Below are 21,538 nucleotides of genomic sequence, written 5' to 3' on the forward strand. Positions count from 1 at the left end.
ATTGCTGTGGCCCGGACCCGTCCCACACCCGACACTTCATGTGGCCCACATACCACATGGAATGATGGCACTTGGGCGGTCCGCTGCCATTTGCCAGATCTGGGCCAGAACCAAGCCGTAGCAATGCCACATATCTGCCAAAGGTGGCCCATATTAGTTTTGTGATATTTGGGCCATATTCACCATTTACCACACGAGGCACTTCAGGGTCACATCCAGATCACATGTTGCCCAGAGCACTGCATCTTTGCCAGAAAAGGCCCACATGTGATTTGACATATTTGGGCCATATTTGCTGTTATACATGTGGGCCACTTCAGGCTCACATCCATTTTGTCAGGGCCAGAAGAAGGCCATCAGTGCCGACTCATTGCCTGAAGTGGCCCACGCCCGGATGCTATCTGGGATGGCAAGGTAGGCTTCAGGATATTTTTTTTATCGGCACGGTGACTACCTGAAGTGTGGTGAGCTCCTGACATAACCCTTGGCTTAGCACCATCCCTCCCCTCCCAGTACCGAGCTAGACAGTTGGGGGCGCCCTACTCCAGCGCAGTAGCAACTCCACAAACGTATACACAGAGTCGATAAACCATAAAGCTACCACAGGTGAAAAACCTTTTGGTAAAACAACATTGTTGGACAGTTTCTCAATAGCACAAAGCTGGTTTACAAAATATCCCGCTCACTAAATTGAACAAAAGTGAAAAGAACAAGCAAACGGCCCCTCAAGTGCCCAGTACTAAACTCAGTTCGGTTACGGTTTTCTTTACACCAACAGTTCGTTGGGATCTTATCAGCAGGGCTCCGCTCACTGATATAAACCAGTCTTAGCTGTGATGCTGGTCTTCCCTCGGATTCCCAGTTCAGAGTTCCATTAGAAAAATAAAAACATACCTCAGTTTCTGATGAAGATTAAAACAAACAAACAAACAAACTAACAAACACCACATGCCAGGCCAGGCAGGGCAGGTAACTCACGCCATGTACAGGGGGGTGGGGCAGGCTGAATCGCTGAGATGACATCTGGATGGCAGGGACTCCTCTGGCGGCTCCCGGTACTCCCGGCTCCTTTACTTGTTACTTTATTACCGGCCTAACCGTTGCTATAGCTACGCCGACTTCCGTTCGGCAAAGGCTTTCATTTGACCTCGCCATCGAAGGCCTGCGCTGCCGCCTTCTGCCCTCCCCGCCCCGCCGCACTCAGACACGGCCCCGCCCTCCCCCGCCCCACCGCACTCAGACATGGCCCCGCCCCGCCCCGCCGCACTCAGACATGGCCCCGCCCCGCCCCGCCGCACTCAGACATGGCCCCGCCCCGCCCCGCCGCACTCAGACACGGCCCCGCCCCGCCCTCCTCGCTGCACTCAGACACGGCCCCGCCGTTGCGCTGCTAGCCGCTACACCGCTAGCCTTCCGCCCGGAACAACACTCTTGCCCCTTTTCCACCAACAGGGAACGGGTTCGGTGCCGGTTCGCAAACCCTTCCTTGAACGGTTCAGAGCATTTCCACCAAAAATAAGCTGGTTCCGAAACCGAAAAGTTAGTTCCGAAGCGGCACCAAACAGCAGGTTCTTCGGCACGAACCGTGACGACATCAATGGGCGCGTGACATTCCAGAGGAAGAAGAGGAGAAAATGGCGAAATGGGCCGATAAGGAGGGGGCGCGGCGGTCAGTAGATAATGGCCGATAAGGAGGGGGCGCGGCGGTCAGGGGAGGAACCCAGTGTTGGGTCGTGATCTGGGCATCTCCCGAGGTTCAGGAGAAACTAGAGAGGAGCACGACAGGGAGTAAGCTGTATGGCGGATTAGCAGGAGAGCTGGCCCAGAGTGGGTTCAGTCCAACGCAAGAACAAACGGTCAACGAGCTAAATCACGTCAGGACTACCGAGACGATGAAAAAACAGTGGAGCTGGACGACGCAATAATATGACGTCATATTATTGCTAGCTAGTGGGTTTCAGTGGGACGTGGCTAATGTTTACATCCGGTGTGCAACGCACAAAGTCCCCCGTTGATGACGTACAACGGTTCCGCTAAGAACTGGTCGGAACGCGGGCGCGTTTGCCACACAACACCAAGATTCTCAGAATCCTGAACGGAACCGGTGCCTGAACCAGACCTACTTTGGTGGAAAAGGCGCTTCTGTGGGCCTCCTTAGTCCGAAATCCCTCCGCTCACTACCCACGCGTCGCTTAGCAGCCGAACCGTCTTCCCGAACCGTGTCTATACCGCAGCCCATTTCTTAGTCCGCCGCTCGTCCTACCCGCCGCTTTACTCAAGCCAAGCACGCGCTTCCATTTCTCACCTTCCGCTTCCTCTAGCGCGCATCTCTAGCCCCGCCTCCCCCTCCACCGATAGGCCCCGCCTCCCCCGCCACCGATAGGCCCCGCCTCCTGAGCGCGATAAGCAGGCCAGGAAACAATAACCACTCTGTACCCTCGCACTAACAGTCAGCTTCGGAGACAAGTGTGTTTACCTTCTTTTGAGAGGAGCTATGATCATTAGCGGCTAATGGTCCCAGGAGAGATCCAGCAACTACGCTAAGCTAGGCTAAACTCGCTGCTCAGAGTACCTTCAAACTGAACAGACATAAAAACCAATGTACAAGTTTGTCTGGCTCTGTCACTTAGTTTTTACCATGGGAAACATGGTAAAAAAACAGAAACCAAACTATCCCTTTCACCCCCCCCCCACACACACACAGACACAATTTGGAAGGAAACGACAAAGCGACCATTCAGGAAGTGAGACGATGAGTACTACAGTCGAGTCAACTGATGGAGACTGTCTCATGTCTACATGGGCTGTGATGCAGCCGGGAATGTGGCTGACCTCTGAGTGGGTCCAGCCGCAGGCCCGCTGTGTTTGGGACACAGAGGAAGCAGCGAGGCAGCATTTCTTTAAAACAAGGCTTCAATCACAGCGGGAGCAGGAGCAGCCTGCCAGAATATACTTCTCCCTAATTAGACAGAGTACATTCAGTGGCTTCCGCATAGAGACAAGGCCAAGTTTCGTTGGGAATGTGGATCTCTGGCTGTTGGGTTTGTTGTTGGTGATGCAGGAAGATATTGACAGTGTTCTTCTCTGTCCGTTTGGGTTTCCATGGTGAATGTAATCGGACCCCATAATGTCCCAGCATTCAGTGGTGGTTGTAAGATGTTGCACATTTCTTTTTAAGTTAACAATAATGGAAACACAAATACACACGATCCCACATGGAAACACACTCGAAAATACACATAAAAATATCGATAAAAGTGAGTTCCAAGTGGAATAGCTCATAGACGGCCTTAACCTCTCGTGGCATTTTTGTGCGGCCTACTCAAAATGCTTTTAAAAGAATCAAAGAACTGTAGTGGCGAAAGAGTCAGAAACAAAGTTTGGTTTAAGTAAAACAAAGCGTTTAGGAGCAGGGGTCATTTGAATGTTTTTCCCCCCATTGTAGCGCCTCCATGAGGCGCCACTACTCCATTAAGTGAGTCGCTCAACCAAGTGGGCGTGGCCTCAAGACCCAGTATTGAACTTACACACCAAGTTTGGGGACAATTGGATGAAAGATTTAGAAGATATGCCAACTTCCTGTTTAGGAGCGTAGGCTGCAAGCATGTTTGTCCTCATACTGTTTGGAATTTCAGAAGTCTTGTGACAATTTTTGACAAAGGGTGTCTACTGAATAGAACACAGCACGTTTGGTTCAAATAGCTCAAATGTTGTAGGAGGAGATAGAAACAATGGTTTTTCAGAAAATTCAAAATGGTGAAAAATCTCGTCGGGCGGAGAAGAAAATGGCCTCTGGGAACGTTGAAGGCCATGAGGAGACGCGTCTTAAGACACCAAGTATATGATCATAGGAGCTATGGAAAAGGAGATAGACCGATGTGAAAGGTGCGAGTTCGATATATGTGTTTTATATGTTGGATATATGTGTTTTATATGTTGGATATATGTGTTTTATATGTTGGATATATGTGTTTTATATGTTGGATATATGTGTTTTATATGCTGGATATATGTGTTTTATATGCTGGATATATGTGTTTTATATGTTGGATATATGTGTTTTATATGTTGGATATATGTGTTTTATATGCTGGATATATGTGTATATGTGGCTGGGGGAAACGATGTTTCGTTTCATTTCATGTACGCAAGTGCATGAAACGAAACGACAAATAAATGTTCCTGATTCCTTATAATAATAATCATAATAATAGTAATAATAATAGTAATCATTGTAATAGTAATAATAATAATAATAATAATATCAACAACAATAAAAAACTAAAAACAGGGTGCAGCAGCACCATAGGAGCTTCTATTTAGGGTATGTCTCTCTCTCTCTCTCACGCACACACACGCACCCCCCCCCCCACGGTGCAGAGTGTTTCCTGGTCACGTGGCCGTCTGACACTGTGGGTGACGTCATCGTGTGTGTGAACGGGTGGTTGGGAGCTCCGGAGCGCTGGGTTCGGCGGTGACTCAGCGGCCCGGTGCCTCCTCCCAGAGGGCGGCAGCGGCACCGTGGACCGTGTGGTGCCGTGGGTGCTGAGTGGAGCGGCCCGGTGTGTGTGTGACGGACGCTTGTAGGGAAGCGTCTTTCTACCGCCTCTTAGCGGTGATGCGTCCTGTCAACACAGAGACGTGTGGTCCTCCAGCGGCCATGACAGATAGGACCAGCAGGTCCGGCAGTAGTATGGCGCCTCATCTCCTGTTGTCTTGTTCCTGTTTAACCGCCACTGTTTCAGGGACTCTAACACGTCCCCCATAACAACACTAACCACACTGTTCCCCAGGCCGCAGCAGGGCAACACAAACACAGACACACACATCCAAAAACTACAACAACTACAAGAACACACATCCAAACTAACACACACTACATCCAAACTAACACACACTATATCTAAACTAACACACACTATATCCAAACTAACACACACTACATCCAAACTAACACACACTATATCTAAACTAACACACACTACATCCAAACTAACACACACTATATCCAACTAACAAAATCCCTTTCCAGGAGAACCGACCCCTGCCAGGATGACTGTCAGAACCGCCGGTCTGCATGGGCTAGCAGTTAGCTTAGCCTGCCCCGCTTCTGCATCCTGTCAGACCGCCCTCGGTGCTTCCTCCTCGGGTGCAGCTCCAGGCAAGGCCGTGGTCCCAGGGCCCACAGGATGCAGCAGACCAGGCTCCCTCAGCTGATAAAACCCCACCTCTCCCAGTCAGACCGCCCTCGGTGTTATCGGAACCGCCGGTCTGCATGGGCTAGCAGTTAGCTTAGCCTGCCCCGCTTCTGCGTCCTCTCAGACCGCCCTCGGTGTTATCGGAACCGCCGGTCTGCATGGGCTAGCAGTTAGCTTAGCCTGCCACACTTCTGCGTCCTCTCAGACTGCCCTCAGTGCTTCCTCCTCGGGCACAGCTCCAAGCTGGGCCCTGGGCCCACAGGACACAGCAGACCAAGGTCTCCCAGCCCGTCCAGCACCAGCTCTCCCAGCCATCAAACCAAGACAAACGTAGGTGCAGACGTGGACAAACGCTGCATGGACGGTACTGGCTGAGGCCGCCGCAGACGTGAATTGGCGCCGCCATCGTCCCAGACCGGTACTGGGTGGTGAGGCCGCTGCAAACGTGAGTTCGAGACGCCATCTTCCCAAACCGGAAGCGGAAGTAAAAATGCCATGTTCAACATGCCGCCGAGCTTGAAACATACACGACAGCGCATGCGCAGGTCGGACTTCTGCGGTTTGACATCATTTAAAGTAGCACCGGGTAACTTTTGGGATTTCGGCAATTAATTTTAACTGTTACAAAGACCACCGAGGGGCTTTCTTCTTCTTCTTCTTCTTCTTCTTCTTCATAGCGTAGCATCAGGGTTTGTGCATTTATTGAGCGGAAGCTCAAAAGACCACTGTAGAAGAAGACGAGGAAAAGTAAACATTTCGGTAAAGCAGTCCCTGTGTTTCCCGGGAGGTTTGGTGACAAAAGTACAGAGAAACCAGACCAGACTGTGTCACCCTGCCGTACACGTCACACCAGGCCACCAGCACTCACTTAATGCCGATATGTTGAAGTGCAAATGTTACCCGGCGCCGCTTTACTGAGTGGGGACCACGCAAACGTCCCCCACGTGTCACGTCCGTGTGGCTGTGGCCAGTCACGTGTTGGATAAACTGCCTTCCTGCTGCTGGGAATTCAGGGGAATGTGAGTGAATGAGTCAGTCGACATGAAGGAATTTGGAGAGACCCCACCCTGCTGAGATTATCTAAAGCCTTGAAGCTCACCTTCTGCGGCCATTCATCAGTCAGAGACTATCCATGAACAGCGGTTCTTTAGAGCAGTGTTTCTCAACCGGGGGTCCGCGGACCCCTAGTGGTCCGTGGTGTAATTGCAAGGGGTCAGTGAAAATAAAATATCTTTAAAAAAAGATCCTATGACATTTATAGAAATAGGATTATTTTACTCAAATGTGACTGAGACCTTTATCCACCTAAACTATAAAGGGTAACAGGACTTTTTTCTCTAATTACATCTGTTTCACAAGTGTAATTTGTTGTATTTTAATAAGAGATCTCGCTCCCGTTTGCATTGTTAAAAGTTACTGAATACATATTCTGTTGTTACATATATCTGAAAGTTACTGAATACATATTCTGTTTTGTTACATATATCTGAAAGTTACTGAATACATATTCTGTTTTGTTACATATATCTGAAAGTTACTGAATACATATTCTGTTTTGTTACATATATCTGAAAGTTACTGAATACATATTCTGTTTTGTTACATATATCTGAAAGTTACTGCATACATATTCTGTTTCGTTACATATATCTGAAAGTTACTGCATAAGAATTCTGTTTTGTTACATATATCTGAAAGTTACTGCATAAGAATTCTGTTTTGTTACATATATCTGAAAGTTACTGCATACATATTCTGTTTTGTTATATATATCTGAAAGTTACTGAATACATATTCTGTTTTGTTACATATATCTGAAAGTTACTGCATAAGAATTCTGTTTAGTTATATATATGAAAGTTACTGAATACATATTCTGTTTTGTTACATATATCTGAAAGTTACTGAATACATATTCTGTTTTGTTACATATATCTGAAAGTTACTGAATACATATTCTGTTTTGTTATATATATCTGAAAGTTACTGAATACATATTCTGTTTTGTTACATATATCTGAAAGTTACTGAATACATATTCTGTTTTGTTACGTATATCTGAAAGTTACTGAATACATATTCTGTTTTGTTACATATATCTGAAAGTTACTGAATACATATTCTGTGTTGTTACATATATCTGAAAGTTACTGCATAAGAATTCTGTTTTGTTAACTATATCTAAGTTACAACTGAAAGCTCTTATTTTTGCCCCAAAGAGTGAATTAATGCTATAATGCAATTTAAAATGCAGTTTCTACTGTTTCTACAAATTGCAACCCCCCCTCCCCCAAGATCAGGTGGAGGGGTCCTCAGGGTAGATCAAACATACGCAGGGGGTCCAGGACCCCAAAAAGGTTGAGAACCACTGCTTCAGAGGAAACGGAGCGGGGATTTCATTCTTCCCCCAGCTCCGGCTCTCTGGAGCGGTGGGAATGCTGAACGCCGAACAGAGAGACAAAGGATGGGGATGGAGGGTGGGACAGGGGTGGGACGGGGGTGGGATCCCAGACTGCCAAGGGCAAGTGTAATCAGAGCTGGGAGGAGCGGACCCCTGGGGTAAAGTCCTGCACCGGATTCCGGAGTCGGGTCGGCTGACCCTCAGCGTCCTCTGTCCAGTGCGTGCCAGTGGGTTTCCGGCCGCTTGTTTTTATGCACATTTCTCATTTGTGCGCAAGAAAACCCGAAGGGTGAGGCGAGAAATACAAAACAGAAACACGAGCTGATCACTGGGAGGGGGGTTTAAGCTTGGCTGGGGTGTAAAGGGTGGAGAACACGTGATACAGGTGATGGACACGAGGCTCGGCTCTCCTGCTCTCACGCGCAACACGACACGTGGCAGCTTCTTACAATACCACACAAACACGTTTGATTAAAACCCCCGATGTCGGGGTCCGCGGTGGTGTAGCGGTCTAAGCATCGGCTTTGCGTCGATGCAGTTGCCCACTGGGGACTGGGGTTCGCGCCCCGGTCTCGTCAGATCCGACTATGGCCGGACTCCATGAAGCAGCGATCATTGGCAACGCTGTCTTCGGGAGGGGGGCGGAGTCGGCTTGTGTTCGTCACATGAATGCGTCTCTGTGTGTGTCGGAAAAACAGTGGTTCGGCTTGGAGTCGCCTTGTCACAAAAGTGGGGAGGCGTCTCCTTCAAGACTGCCGGCTGGAGAGATGCAGTTGGCGAACGCAGGCAGTATGAGGGTGGGTGTTTGAATTAAAATAGGGATCGATTGGCCACTAAATTGGGAGAAAAAAGGGGAAAAATCAGAAATAAATTTAAAAAACCCCCGATGTCAAATGAAATGTTTTCTTGTTTTTAATTTTATTTATTTTAAGATGTTTATTTATTTGTGTATTGCTACTATAATTACTCAATGTTCAACTTGTTTAGAGTGTCATTCATCTCATATATATATGGATGCTGAATATGGAGCTGCCAGGGAAGAGGAGAAGAGGAAGGCCAAAGAGGAGGTTTATGGAAAACCTCCTCTTTGGAAGATGGAAACGGATGATCCGCTGTGGCGCCCCCTAACGGGAGCAGCCGAAAGTAGTGGTAGTAGTAGTAGTAGTAGAGGTGTAACGGGTTATTTTGTTGCCCGGTGCGGGATTCGATACGAGGTGTACTGCACCACAAGGCGACGTCACTAACCGCTCGGCTAAAGGCTAAGACCCGTTAGCTAGGGACTAACGGGTCTTATTAGTAGTTTACATTGGTATTTTATTTCTTGGCTGTTGTTACCAGCTCTGCTGTATTGTGTGTTCGTGTTTGTACCTGATATATTATATGTACATTGTCTTGTTGAATAAAGTAAAAAAAACATTCTGCCGGAAGAGCGCCAGAATAAAAGCTCCATAAGAGACGAACAGGATATTACAAAATAAGAGCTCGCAGGAAGTGGTTACTGTTTCTAGACCCGTAACAGTTACCTTCTTAATAGACCGGTTCGGGATCCTTTCCGTGAGGGTTTGTTGGGAGCAGGAAGTGTTGACATGCTGTCTGACTTCCTGTTCAGATAGTACAGATAAAGGAGTTTCTTTACCACATTTACATTGGCGAATGTGACATTTGCCGAATAAAAGAATGGGGCTGATTTAAAACAGAGCCGGGGAGTGGACCGCTTCCTGTCTGGCGGGAGCGGTTGTGAGTCGGTCGTCGTGTCGGTGTGGTTAAGTGAACCGCGTCATTTCCTCCGCAGCGCGTCCGGCTGCACGTGACGGACTGACGGACGGCCGATCAAGAGCCGTTACCGCCGCTGTCGCCACGGCAACGCAGCCTCCAGCACGTCTCTCCATGCTGATTGGCTGACGCTCTTCCGATGACGTCATCGCGCCTCGCCCTCTTCAGAAGAGTCACACAACAGCAGTTGATAGTAACACACACTGATTTGCGTTACTTCTGCTAACTTTTAGGAAATCCGCTGGAAATGTGCCCCACCTCTTATGGAGCGCTAAGTAATGTGTGTGTGTGTGTGTGTTGCAGGTGGCTGGAGGAGGTGTCCAGGAGAGAACAGCTGGAGTCCATGGTGGAAAACCTGCAGCAGGTGAGGACACACCAAGACATGTGGTCTCTCTATCAAACCACCCTCCAAAAGACACCAAGCTGCTCTACTATCTATCTATCTATCTATCTATCTATCTATCTATCTATCTATCTATCTATCTATCCATCATGTCTGTCTATTTATCTATCCATGTCTATCTATCTATCTATCTATCTATCCATCATGTCTATCTATCTATCTATCTATCTATCTATCTATCCATCATGTCTGTCTGTCTGTCTGTCTATCTATCTATCTATCTATCTATCTATCTATCTATCTATCTATCTATCTATCTATCTATCTGTCTGTCTGTCTGTCTGTCCATCTATCTATATCTCTGTCCGTCTTTCCGTCTCTTTTAATTTATTCATGTTTTTTCATTTGTATCTCTTTTAGTGTGTGTGTATATGTATATATGTATATGTATATATATACACACACACACACACACACACACACACATATATATATACACACACATTAATCTATATATACATATTTACACATTGTACATTAATAATATATGATTATTAATGAATATATTACGTATATATAAAGTGTATATATGTAAATATATTGTGTATACATATATCTATATATATAGATATATCATATATGTATCTATATATACACACAATATATACATTAATATACACACGTATGTATAGATTAAAAGTTTTTCCTGCATCTATCTTGCTAGATGCATATATGTCTATCTATCTATATATAGATACATATGTATCTATATATGTATGTATGCGTGTGTGTGTGTGTATATATATATATGTGTGTGTGTGTGTATGTATATATATATATATGTGTGTGTGTGTGTGTGTATGTGTGTGTAGGAAAAATAACGTTTAATACATAGCAGTACAAGCTTGTTTAGTGCATCGCGCACTCATCAGCTACCTCTCTCTCTCTCTCTCTCTTTATATATATATATATATATATATATATATATTATATATATGTGTGTGTTCGGCCATTAAATACATTCGCAGTACATGTGGTCCAGGCTGATGTGGACCAGGAGCAGTGAGGTGGGTGTGTGTCAGATTAAAGTAAAGCAGATTACAGAGCTATTATATGGAGCCTGCTGGCTGAGGTAGACCCTACAGGTGAAACACCGCCGGCACACTCTCCTCATGTTTGTGTTCCGAGCTGAAACAGGATGTGGATCAACATAAACCAGCTTCACTACAGGGTTGTAAGTCTCGCAGCAGGCGGCGTGTGTTGGTTGTTGTTGTTGTCAGCTTCGTCCTCCAGGCCGTACTCGTCTTCTCCTTAGGCCCGAATCGATGAGCCATGCTGGTGTTGGATTCTGGGTCAGCAGTATGTAAATGATGGGGGGGGGGCGGGGCTTCACCCCCTCAGACCACACAGGCAGCTGGCAGCGGGTGCAGAGCAGCAGCAGAACTCCTCACAGGTCAACCTCCGCTGCAGGCGGAGGCCCAGTCAGCTGTGTCCACCCAACTTCACTCTTTATGAGGACATTTCTCCCTTTTTAAATGCAAGTGCACGGTGAAGTGTGTCCGTGTGACGAGACAGAACAGTTAGCGAGCTCAGCACCGGGAGGAGCGACGAGGTCACTGCAAGTCCAACGGTATTTTATTCACCAGGACTGGAAGGAAGACTGATTATAAATTATCTGAAGAGCTGACAGCTGTGTTGAAGCCACTCCACTGACTTGATAGAGGCAAGGACTTTAAAGACCACAACCACTGCCATTTAGTAAGGTCCCCGGTATCACATAGTGCCTAGAGATGCACCATGTTTCACATTTCATCTGTCTTCCAGAACCAGTCCATACTGACACCAACACCAGTACCCAACTTCCAGTATCAGTCCATACTGACACCAACACCAGTACCAGTTCATACTGACACCAACACCAGTACCCAACTTCCAGTACCAGTCCATACTGACATGACACCAACACGTCCTGATGATCCGGTACCAGTCCATACTGACACCAACACATCCTGATGATCCGGTACCAGTCCATACTGACATGACACCAACACGTCCTTATGATCCAGTACCAGTCCATACTGACACCAACACGTCCTGATGATCCAGTACCAGTCCATACTGACACCAACACATCCTGATGATCCAGTACCAGTCCATACTGACACCAACACATCCTGATGATCCAGTACCAGTCCATACTGACATGACACCAACACGTCCTGATGATCCAGTACCGCTCCATACTGACATGACACCAACACGTCCTGATGATGGGGGACACGACGTCACCGAAAAGTTCTTGTCCGGCACCACGAAGTTGTATCCAATGCATTCTAGGCGCAACATTTTTAAATACATGGAAAACAACAAACTGGTGTGTGCCACCACATTTGTATTTATGTTGGTCTGGAATATTGCCACTTCCTGTCTTTAGCCATCTGTCATCCAAAACCAGCCCGGTATCACGAGATTCTGTGTCACAGTCATGAAATTTAATCAGTGAAATCGTGCTGGGGGACACGATGTCACCAAAAAGTTCTTGTCCGGCACCACGAAGTTGTATCCAATGCATTCCTATGGGCCAAGTTTTTCTTGCGCGAGTCACGTTATCAAGGTGCTGGCTCTGGCTGGTCTGGCCTCCCGGGAGAATGCCGCTCACTTACATATATTTGAAAACATGGTGACGCTTTTATGAAATCGCTGCACTTTTCAATCAAATAGGATTCATCAAATCCCCCGAGAATTCAGTGCTCCATGTTTTATTGCACAAGCATTTCTCTGAGCCCTCATTGGTTGACCTTTCACCTGACTCCCACGTGATGCTGATGTGGTTTCAGGGTGCTCAGGAGTCTGCAGAAGTCCAGGACGAGCTGAAAGACAAGGTGGAGAGACTGAAGGCGGAGCTGGTGGTGTTTAAGAGCCTGATGAGTGATGTAAGTATGTATGGCTGACCTCACAAGTCAGTCACACTGATCTTTAATTAAGTTCTTTCCTCTCATTAAAAGCAATTTCGGGGGGGGGGGGTCATGTCCAAAAAGTGGACATTCCAGTCAAAGCAGTGGAAACTGATCCGTTCTTGGTGGCTTCTTTATTTAACTCCTTTGTCTGCACGTCATAAAGAAAATCCACCAATCATTCGTTCAGACTGATACAGGCACACTTCTGTTATTTACATCAGATCACTGTAATTTCAATGATTCCTCAGGTGGTGGATGAGACGTGTACAAGCATCAACCAAGGGCAAAAAAAAACAACAACAACAACAACAAACTTTTCTGTGAAAAAGGCATCTTTTGGAACAAACTTTAACACTCCGTGTTATGTACAAGCTCCTAAGTATGAGAAATAAATGATAAGCAAATGAGAGTCAGCACCTCCAAGTCTAAGGTCATGGTTCTCTACTGGAAAATGGGGGATTGCTCCCTCCGGGTTGGGGATGAGTTGTTGCCTCAAGTGAAGGAGTTCAAGTATCTCGGGGTCTTGTTCACGAGTGAGGGTAGGATGGAGCGGGAGATTGACAGGCGGATTGGTGCAGCATCAGCAGTAATGTGGACGTTGTACTGGACCGTTGGGGTTGAAGAGGGAGCTGAGCCGTTAGGCAAAGTCAGTTTTGGTTCCAACCCTCACCTATGGTCAGGAGCTTTGGGTAGTGACCGAAAGGGTGAGATCGTGGATACAAGCGGCTGAAATGAGTTTCCTCCGTAGGGTGTCTGGGCTCAGCCTTAGAGATAGAGTGAGGAGCTCGGACATCCGGAGGGAGCTCGGAGTAGAGCCGCTGCTCCATCATGTCGAAAGGAGCCAGTTGAGGTGGTGCTGGGAACACCTTGGGATTCCCAAGGAGGAGCTCGAGGGCGTTGCTTAGGACAGGGACGTCTGGAATGCCCTACTTAGCTTGCTGCCACTGCCACCCGACCCCGGAGAAGTGGCTGATGATGAGATGAGATGATAATGTGTCTCAGAACTTGAGATATGGACGACTACCCATGTAGAAGATAGAGGTCTAGTCTTGTTGGTCACTGGCCAGCAGCATTTCCAAGATGGTGAAGGAGTGAAACGGCTTCCCCTAAAGAGACTTTGGTTATACCAGTTACATCGTAAGAAATGATTGGGGTTGTTGTTGTTGCAACAGCATTCGTTGTCTTTCACCTCCGTGGGCATCATGCAGGGGCTGTTCCCCAGGACGTCATTCAGCTCCATAGACACACCCTGCCTGATCTGAATGGAGGGAAAGTACTAAAAGCCAGGAAGGCTCTAAGACAAACCCTCTGTGTAGATGGAGTGTTTTTAGACCAGTGGTAGATCAACAGGACTTCCTGATCTGTACAGTCCTGTATTGTTCCCAGGAAGAGCTGCTGTATGCTGATATACACTGCTGGGCCCACTGCTGGACCAGCCCCGTCTGCCCGCCACACACATTCATGTTCAATGCATCACTGTTTCCCTGTTTTCCCTCACACTGCCATTCATATATTGTAGATTTTTGTTTCTTTTTTCTGTCCTACCCTCTGGATGTGCGACTGCAAGACAAGGGTAAGTATGCAGTGATCCTTCTGGAAGACTAGTTGGTAGTCTGTGCCACAGGAATAGTGTGTGTCTTGTGTCTTAACATGTGTCCTCAGATTCAGTGCAGTCATCGTCACTGCTCACAAAGACAAGCCGTTATAGTATAGTCATACTTGTAGTCGTGTATGTATTTATTAAGAAGCTCAAGACGCGTTCGTAGACCCTTCACCGGCCGCGGTTACCCGGTGAACCTGAAGGTGTGCTATGTTTTCATACCTAACGTTCCTGGGAAAGCGAAAGCATGTTTTGCCAGTGAAGCAGATTCTTATTAGTAAAAATAAAAACCACACAGAACTTCTGTTTTACCATCACTCCAAGGCACCAACCGCCCCACCAAGTCCAACCAGCGCCACACACGCACGCACATCCAACCACAGCATGGTGTCAACACAACCACACAGGCTGTGCGGGAAAATCCCATCATACTTTTATTCAAAGCCAAAGATAGACAGTGCTTATGCCCTAAACATGTTAAAGGAAGGTCAGTGGGCGTCCGGGTGGTGTAGTGGTCTATTCCGTTGCCTACCAACATGGGGATCGCTGGTTCGAATCCCCGTCATACCTCCGGCTTGGTTAGGCGTCCCTACAGACACAATTGGCCGTGTCTGTGGGTGGGAAGCCGGATGTGGGTATCTGTCCTGGTCGCTGCACTAGCACCTCCTCTGGTCGGTCGGGGCACCTTTTCGGGGGGGGGACAGGGGGGACTAGCGTGATCCTCCCATGCACTATGTCCCCCTGGTGAAACTCCTCACTGTCAGGTGAAAAGAAGCGGCTGGCAACTCCACATATATGGGAGGAGGCATGTGGTAGTCTGCGGCCCTCCCTGGATCAGCAGAGGGGGTGGAGCAGCGACCGGCACGGCTCGGAAGAGTGGGGTAATTGGCCAAGTGCAACTGGGGAGTAAAAGGAGGGAAAAATCCCCCCTCCCCCCAAAAAAAGGAAGCTCAGGATAGATAATGACAGCTGGAGCTGCTCATCACCGACTTGGTCCTCTACTATCTGTTAGCTAGTATTTCTGCTAGCCAGCTGTTGTGCTTACAGCTCTGTACGGACGGTGGCACACATCATACAAGTACAGCCGTCTTCTCCATCTCTTGAATAATAATGCCAACATCAAGTTATTTTGCTGAGGAGACCACGTAACACCAAGCATAGAGGCCAGGAAGGCTAGACACGGTCACAAAGCAGATAGCTGTCCTATAGCTCTGCTGAGCTGTGCAACATAGCTGAGCTCAGACCTGCTGGAAAGGGTTTGAGCTGAGGGGAGGGCCTCATTTTATGACCCAGGAAAAATATTTTGGGGTGGCGCAGTGGTTAGCGCAGTCGCCTCACAGCAAGAAGGTCCTGGGTTCGAGCCTCGGGGTAGTCCAACCTTGGGGGTCGTCCCGGGGCGTTGCCTGTCTGGAATTTGCATGTTCTCCCCGTGTCTGCGTGGGTTTCCTCCAGGGGCTACTGTTCCCTCCTACAGTCCAAAGACATGTAGGTCAGGTGAATCGGCCGTACTACATTGTCCCTAGGTGTGAATGTGTGTGTGTGTGTGTCGGCCCTGTGATGGCCTGGCGGGTCGTCCAGGGCGTCTCCCCGCCTGCCGCCCAATGACTGCTGGGATAGGCTCCAGCATCCCCGTGACTCTGAGAGCAGGATAAGTGATTTAGATAATGGGTGGATGGAAAAAATATTCTGAGCTGAAGACAGGGGACATCAACAAAACTAATGAGAACTGAAAAGATTAGAGGTTCGTCCCCCATCATGTATTAAACCAACTGAGACGATTGTAGACTCGGATCAGTATGGACGGTACGTTATATGAAGTATCAAAAAATGTAAAATGTGGACAGCACCTCCATTTAATAATTTATCACTGCACGTTTTGGGTAGACAGCCTTCCTTAGCATGCAAAATGGCAGCCCGTTGCCATTCTGCAGTACCATCGCCATCGGCAGTCGTTGGCATGCAAGATGGCAACTTAACAGGGGGAAGGATGCTGAGGAAGAGTGTCTGCCCCAAACGTTCATGATGTAATAAATTATTAAATTGGTGTGGGGTCCCATTTTTTTTTAGATTCATCTGAGGATCCAGCACCCAGACAAGAACCACAAACCTGACCAGAACGCAGTGATTCTTTACTACCTCACATAATACACCCAGGCTATAAAGTGCACTTTAGTTTGGCAGTAATACACGCTAGTAGTTTCATGGCACTATGTACAGTGGGTTTTAGTACAGATTAAATATAGACTTTTCATATCCCATCTTCCCTTTCACTTGTAACAATGAGATTTATAAAAGTTCACAAAAAGGTTTACGTCTCCGAATTCAACCTCAACCTTAAATTCAATCCAAACTTTAGAAAACCGGTGGTTAGACGCGGACGAGGTTTAGGGCGAAAACCAAGCAGTAAATAAAATGTAATGAAGACAGTAGAAACCACACTAAAACAAGGTACTTCTCCTTCCCATGCAGCAAATGTCTGACTTGGACTCAAAGATCCAGGAAAAAGCCATGAAGGTGGACATGGACATCTGCCGGCGGATCGACATCACGGCCAAGTTGTGCGACGTCGCCCAGCAGAGGAACTCGGAGGACATGTCGAAGATGTTCAACGTCAGTCCTGCCAGGTCACTCCCAGATAGGGTGGGTATTGAACACTTGGTGCCTAAATACATGAGAAAATGCTGAAATGGAAGAAAAATATGACTAACTGTATTTAAAGGAGAGATAAGTCATATTTTGGCTTTCACACAGCATCATTTGACTAATAAATATCATATTATGACTAGTAAATATCACAATATGACTATTAAAATATCATAACATGACCAGTAAATGTCATAACTACTAAATATCACATGATTAGTATAGATAGCACAATAACTAGTAATGGCAATGACTCGAAAATATGTGACTAGTAAATATAATGTGACTAGTAAATATCATAACATGACTAGCAAATATAACATGACTAGTAAACATCATAATATGACTAGTAAATATAATATGACTAGTAAAGCCTATAACCTGACTAGTAAATATAATGTGACGAGTAAATATCATAACATGACCAGTAAATATAATATGACTAGTAAATATCATAACATGACCAATAAATATAATGTGACTAGTAAATATCATAACATGACTAGTAAATATAATGTGACGAGTAAATCCTATAACCTGACTAGTAAATATAATGTGACTGGTAAATATCATAACCTGACCAGTAAATATAATGTGACTAGTAAATCCTATAACCTGACTAGTAAATATAACGTGACTGGTAAATATAATGTGACGAGTAAATATCATAACATGACCAGTAAATATAATGTGACGAGTAAATATCATAACATGACCAGTAAATATAATGTGACTAGTAAATCCTATAACCTGACTAGTAAATATAATGTGACTGGTAAATATCATAACATGACCAGTAAATATAATGTGACTGGTAAATCCTATAACCTGACTAGTAAATATAATGTGACTGGTAAATATCATAACATGACCAGTAAATATAATGTGACTAGTAAATATCATAACATGACTAGTAAATATAACATGACTAGTAAATATTGTAACGTGCATGGATAAGTAGACACATTGGCCGTTGGCTAATGGGTCAGACCCTTTAGTCGAGCGGTCAGCGATGTGTCCCGGCCGCAGCAGTTCCTGTGGTTGCCCCCCGAATTCATTACAATACAATGTGAATAGTAACTATAACGTGACTAGTAAATATAACATGACTAGTAAATATCAAAACATGACTAGTAAATATCCTAATGTGACTAGTAAATATCAGTAAGTACTACTGATTAAAACAAAGTAAATGAGTCAGACTGGTCCATTTAAAACACGGGAGCTGGACCGGCTGACTGGTTGTGTTGCTGTGTGTCTCAGTAAACTGTACAGCCGTCAAACTAAACTGATTTCTACTGACGGAGACTGAAAACAACAAATGTCACTTAAGTTGTTGTGTAGCCACGACCTCTCTCATCAAATTAGCTTCCCATGTCTATTTTGGTGTTTTATTTGTTTTTGTTGTTATTTATATTGTTAAGAGGTGACAGTTGCACACTGCCGAGCCAACGACATGCAGCAACGTGGTTTTTTGGTTTGATGCCTCGCCAGTAAATCTTTGCACACAGTCTTCAGCAAACTACGCAGAGACGGCAGCAAATAACAACAACTAAAGGCGTTTAAAAAAAGTCAGCTGTCTGTAAACGTGGTATCTACAACACTTCTACTTGAATTTGTTTGTCTTCCTTTATGTTGTTGTTGTTGTTATGCACATCTCTGAACGTTACAGGTCAGGATTTAAGTACAATTACACACATGGCTCTAATGTTGAGTCCACAGCAAAAGTCAAGCAGACACCGGAAGAAACCGCATGAATGTGAAACTGACAGCTGGTGGGACGCTTTGGGCTTTCTCAGGACTTTTACAGCAGCGATGATGAAACGGTTTGCGTTTTATGAAAGAAATAAGCAGGGACCCACAACGCTCGATCACTGACTTGTTCTGTTTCACCAAAATGCACCATTTGATTATGCACTCAGACAAACACAGTAACACAACAATACCTATGGATAATTGATCTCATCAATATATATATATATATATTTTCTTTTTTGCAAGCATACGTGCAAAAAATTATATATATTATAAAACAAATTTTTTTTTTCTCAAGCATGCATTTTTACATTTAAGCATTTATTTATTTATTTATATCTTTTATTTTAATATACATATTTAAAAAGGGGGACCAGATGGTGTGCTCCAATTATCGGGACATCACATTGCTCAGCGTCCCTGGGAAAGTCTACTGTAGGGTTCTGGAAAGGAGGCTCCAACCAATTGTCGAACCTCGGATCCAGAAGGAGCAATGTGGATTCCGTCTTGGCTGTGGAACAATGGACCAACTCTTCACCCCTGCGGAAGTGCTGACGGGAGGCATGGGAGTTTGACCAGCCAGTCTACGTGTTTTGTGGACTTGGAGAAGGCTTACGACACTCTGTGGGGGGTACTGAGGGAGTATGGGGTACCGGGGCAGTTGCTACAAGCCATCCGGTCCTTGTATAACCAGAGTGAGAGCGGTGTCCGCATTCTTGGCACTCAGTGGGTGTGGGACTCTGCCAAGGTTGTCCCTTCTCTCCGATTCTGTTTGTGATATTCATGGACAGGATCTCAAGCCGCAGCCAAGGTGAGGAGTGTGTCCGTTTTGGGAACCTCAAAATTGCATCTCTGCTCGTCGCAGATGGTGTGGTTTTGTTGGCTTCATCAGAACGCGACCTCTGAGGCCTTTGTTCTCTACCTGATTATGAAGGATTGCTCCCTCCGGGTTTGGATCAGTTGTTGCCTCAAGTGAAGGAGTTCAAGTATCTCGGGGTCTTGTTCAAGAGTGAGGGTAGGATGGAGCGGGAGATTGACAGGTGGATTGGTGCAGCATCAGCAGTAATGTGGACGTTGTACCGGACCATTGTGGTGAAGAGGGAGCTGAGCCGGAAGGCAAAGCTCTCAATTTACCAGTCAATCTTCGTTCCAACCCTCACCTATGGTCATGAGCTTTGGGTAGTGACCAAAAGGGTGAGATCACAGATACAAGCGGCTGAAATGAGTTTCCTCCGTAGGGTGTCTGGGCTCAGCCTTAGAGATAAGGTGAGGAGCTCGGACATCTGGAGGGAGCCAAGTAGAGCCGTTGCTCCTTTGTGTTGAAAGGAGCCAGTTGAGGTGGTTCGGGCATCTGATCAGGATGCCTCCTGGGCGCCTTCCTTTGGAGGTTTACTGGGCACTGCCAACTGTGAGGAGACCCCGGGGTAGACCCAGAACTCACTGGAGGGACTACATGTCTAATCTGGCCTGGAAACACCTTGGGATCCCCCAGGAGGAGCTGGGGGGAGAGGGACGTCTGAGTGCTCTACTTAGCTTGCTGCCACCGTGACCCCACCTTGGACAAGCGTCTGGTGATCAAAGAATAAATGAATATATATATACATATATATACATATGTATATGGTATGTATAATCCAGTGAGTCATGATTGCTTGTGGCATGAAACAGGCTTGTAGCGTCTCAAAGAATTTACCCGACTCACTGGATTATTTTGCTCCTTATTTGTTGAGCACTTTCCCTACCGTTGAGCGTTTCTTTTAACAAAGTTACATATATTTATATAGAGATGTATACATATATATTTGCAAGCATGCATGCAAAAAAATATACATACAAAACTGTACACAGACATGCAGATCTTATTAGATCTGCATATTTACTAGGACCCCCTCCCCCCGAAACACACACACACACACACACTCAGAGCGGTGAAATACGGACGCTGTGACTTTCTGCAGTGCACATGAGGTTATCATACGGCCGGTGCTGCCTGAAGCTCGACCACACACTGGGAGCACAGTCCTGTGTGCTGTTCATTAGCACTACACAAGATATGGGGAGAAAATCCTTCTGCCATGCTCCAGAGCTTGCACTGACACAGAAGACCAGTCCAGACTACAACACAGCATACTGGTCCATGTGCTGACTCACAGCACTGACCAGTCTGTGGTTAAAACAGATATCAGGCAACCACATCACCAATCTGGTGGTGCAGTTTTACAGGCAGCATCATTTACTGCCTTTTTCCCTTCTAAATGTCAACTTGTTCTAATGAAAACAGCCTTCTGCTTTGATGTTTGGAACATGATTTATGAATAAAATCTGATTAATTGATGATTTTGTGTGCGTTTGGTTTTTTCCAGGGTGCCATGGCTTGCTGTAGGAAGAAAGAGCGTAAGGTGGTGTCTGATGAGGACAGTTCAGAGATGGATGCGGACCCCAGCACCTCGGAGGAAGAGGTCCCCGGGTCCCTCAACATCACGGATGAAATGAAACGCGTGCTCAACCAGCTGTAAGGGACCCACAGCATCCAAAAATACACAGTCACCCACGCACTCACTCACAAATCCGTTTACCGGAATCCAGTGCAATCTCCTCTGCGGTTACACCATCAGCCAATACTGTCCTGCAATGTTGATGCAACGATGCGACACTGCGTTTACATTTAGCCCCATCTAGTGTTCGAGTGGAGCACTGCACTCAAAATATAATTATTTAGCAGAGCACAGCAGACATGAATTCATGTTTCAGAATCATTTGGTTGACACCAGAAGAGTATTTTTCTAAGAATGTAGTGGAAATTATGTAGACAAACTCCTCCTGATATATTCCCAATCAAGAAATAGATACTGTGATGCAACCTCGCTG

The 21,538-nt window shown here is 46.1% G+C and overlaps 1 protein-coding gene across 1 annotated transcript in view; it reads left to right on the forward strand.

Moving 5' to 3' along the window:
- The window catches only part of iffo2b (intermediate filament family orphan 2b), a 49,040-nt gene that overhangs the window by 17,364 nt on the left and 10,138 nt on the right, over positions 1-21,538 (forward strand). The window contains exons 2-5 of the mRNA XM_056274751.1: positions 9,676-9,736; positions 12,553-12,648; positions 16,742-16,912; positions 21,034-21,182. Coding sequence (XP_056130726.1) covers positions 9,716-9,736; positions 12,553-12,648; positions 16,742-16,912; positions 21,034-21,182 — 437 coding nt within the window. The 5' untranslated portion in view covers positions 9,676-9,715. The remainder of the gene's footprint in view (positions 1-9,675; positions 9,737-12,552; positions 12,649-16,741; positions 16,913-21,033; positions 21,183-21,538) is intronic.

This window comes from Lampris incognitus, chromosome 2 (genome assembly GCF_029633865.1).
Source record: "Lampris incognitus isolate fLamInc1 chromosome 2, fLamInc1.hap2, whole genome shotgun sequence".
In the NCBI taxonomy this organism is placed as follows: Eukaryota; Metazoa; Chordata; class Actinopteri; order Lampriformes; family Lampridae; genus Lampris; species Lampris incognitus.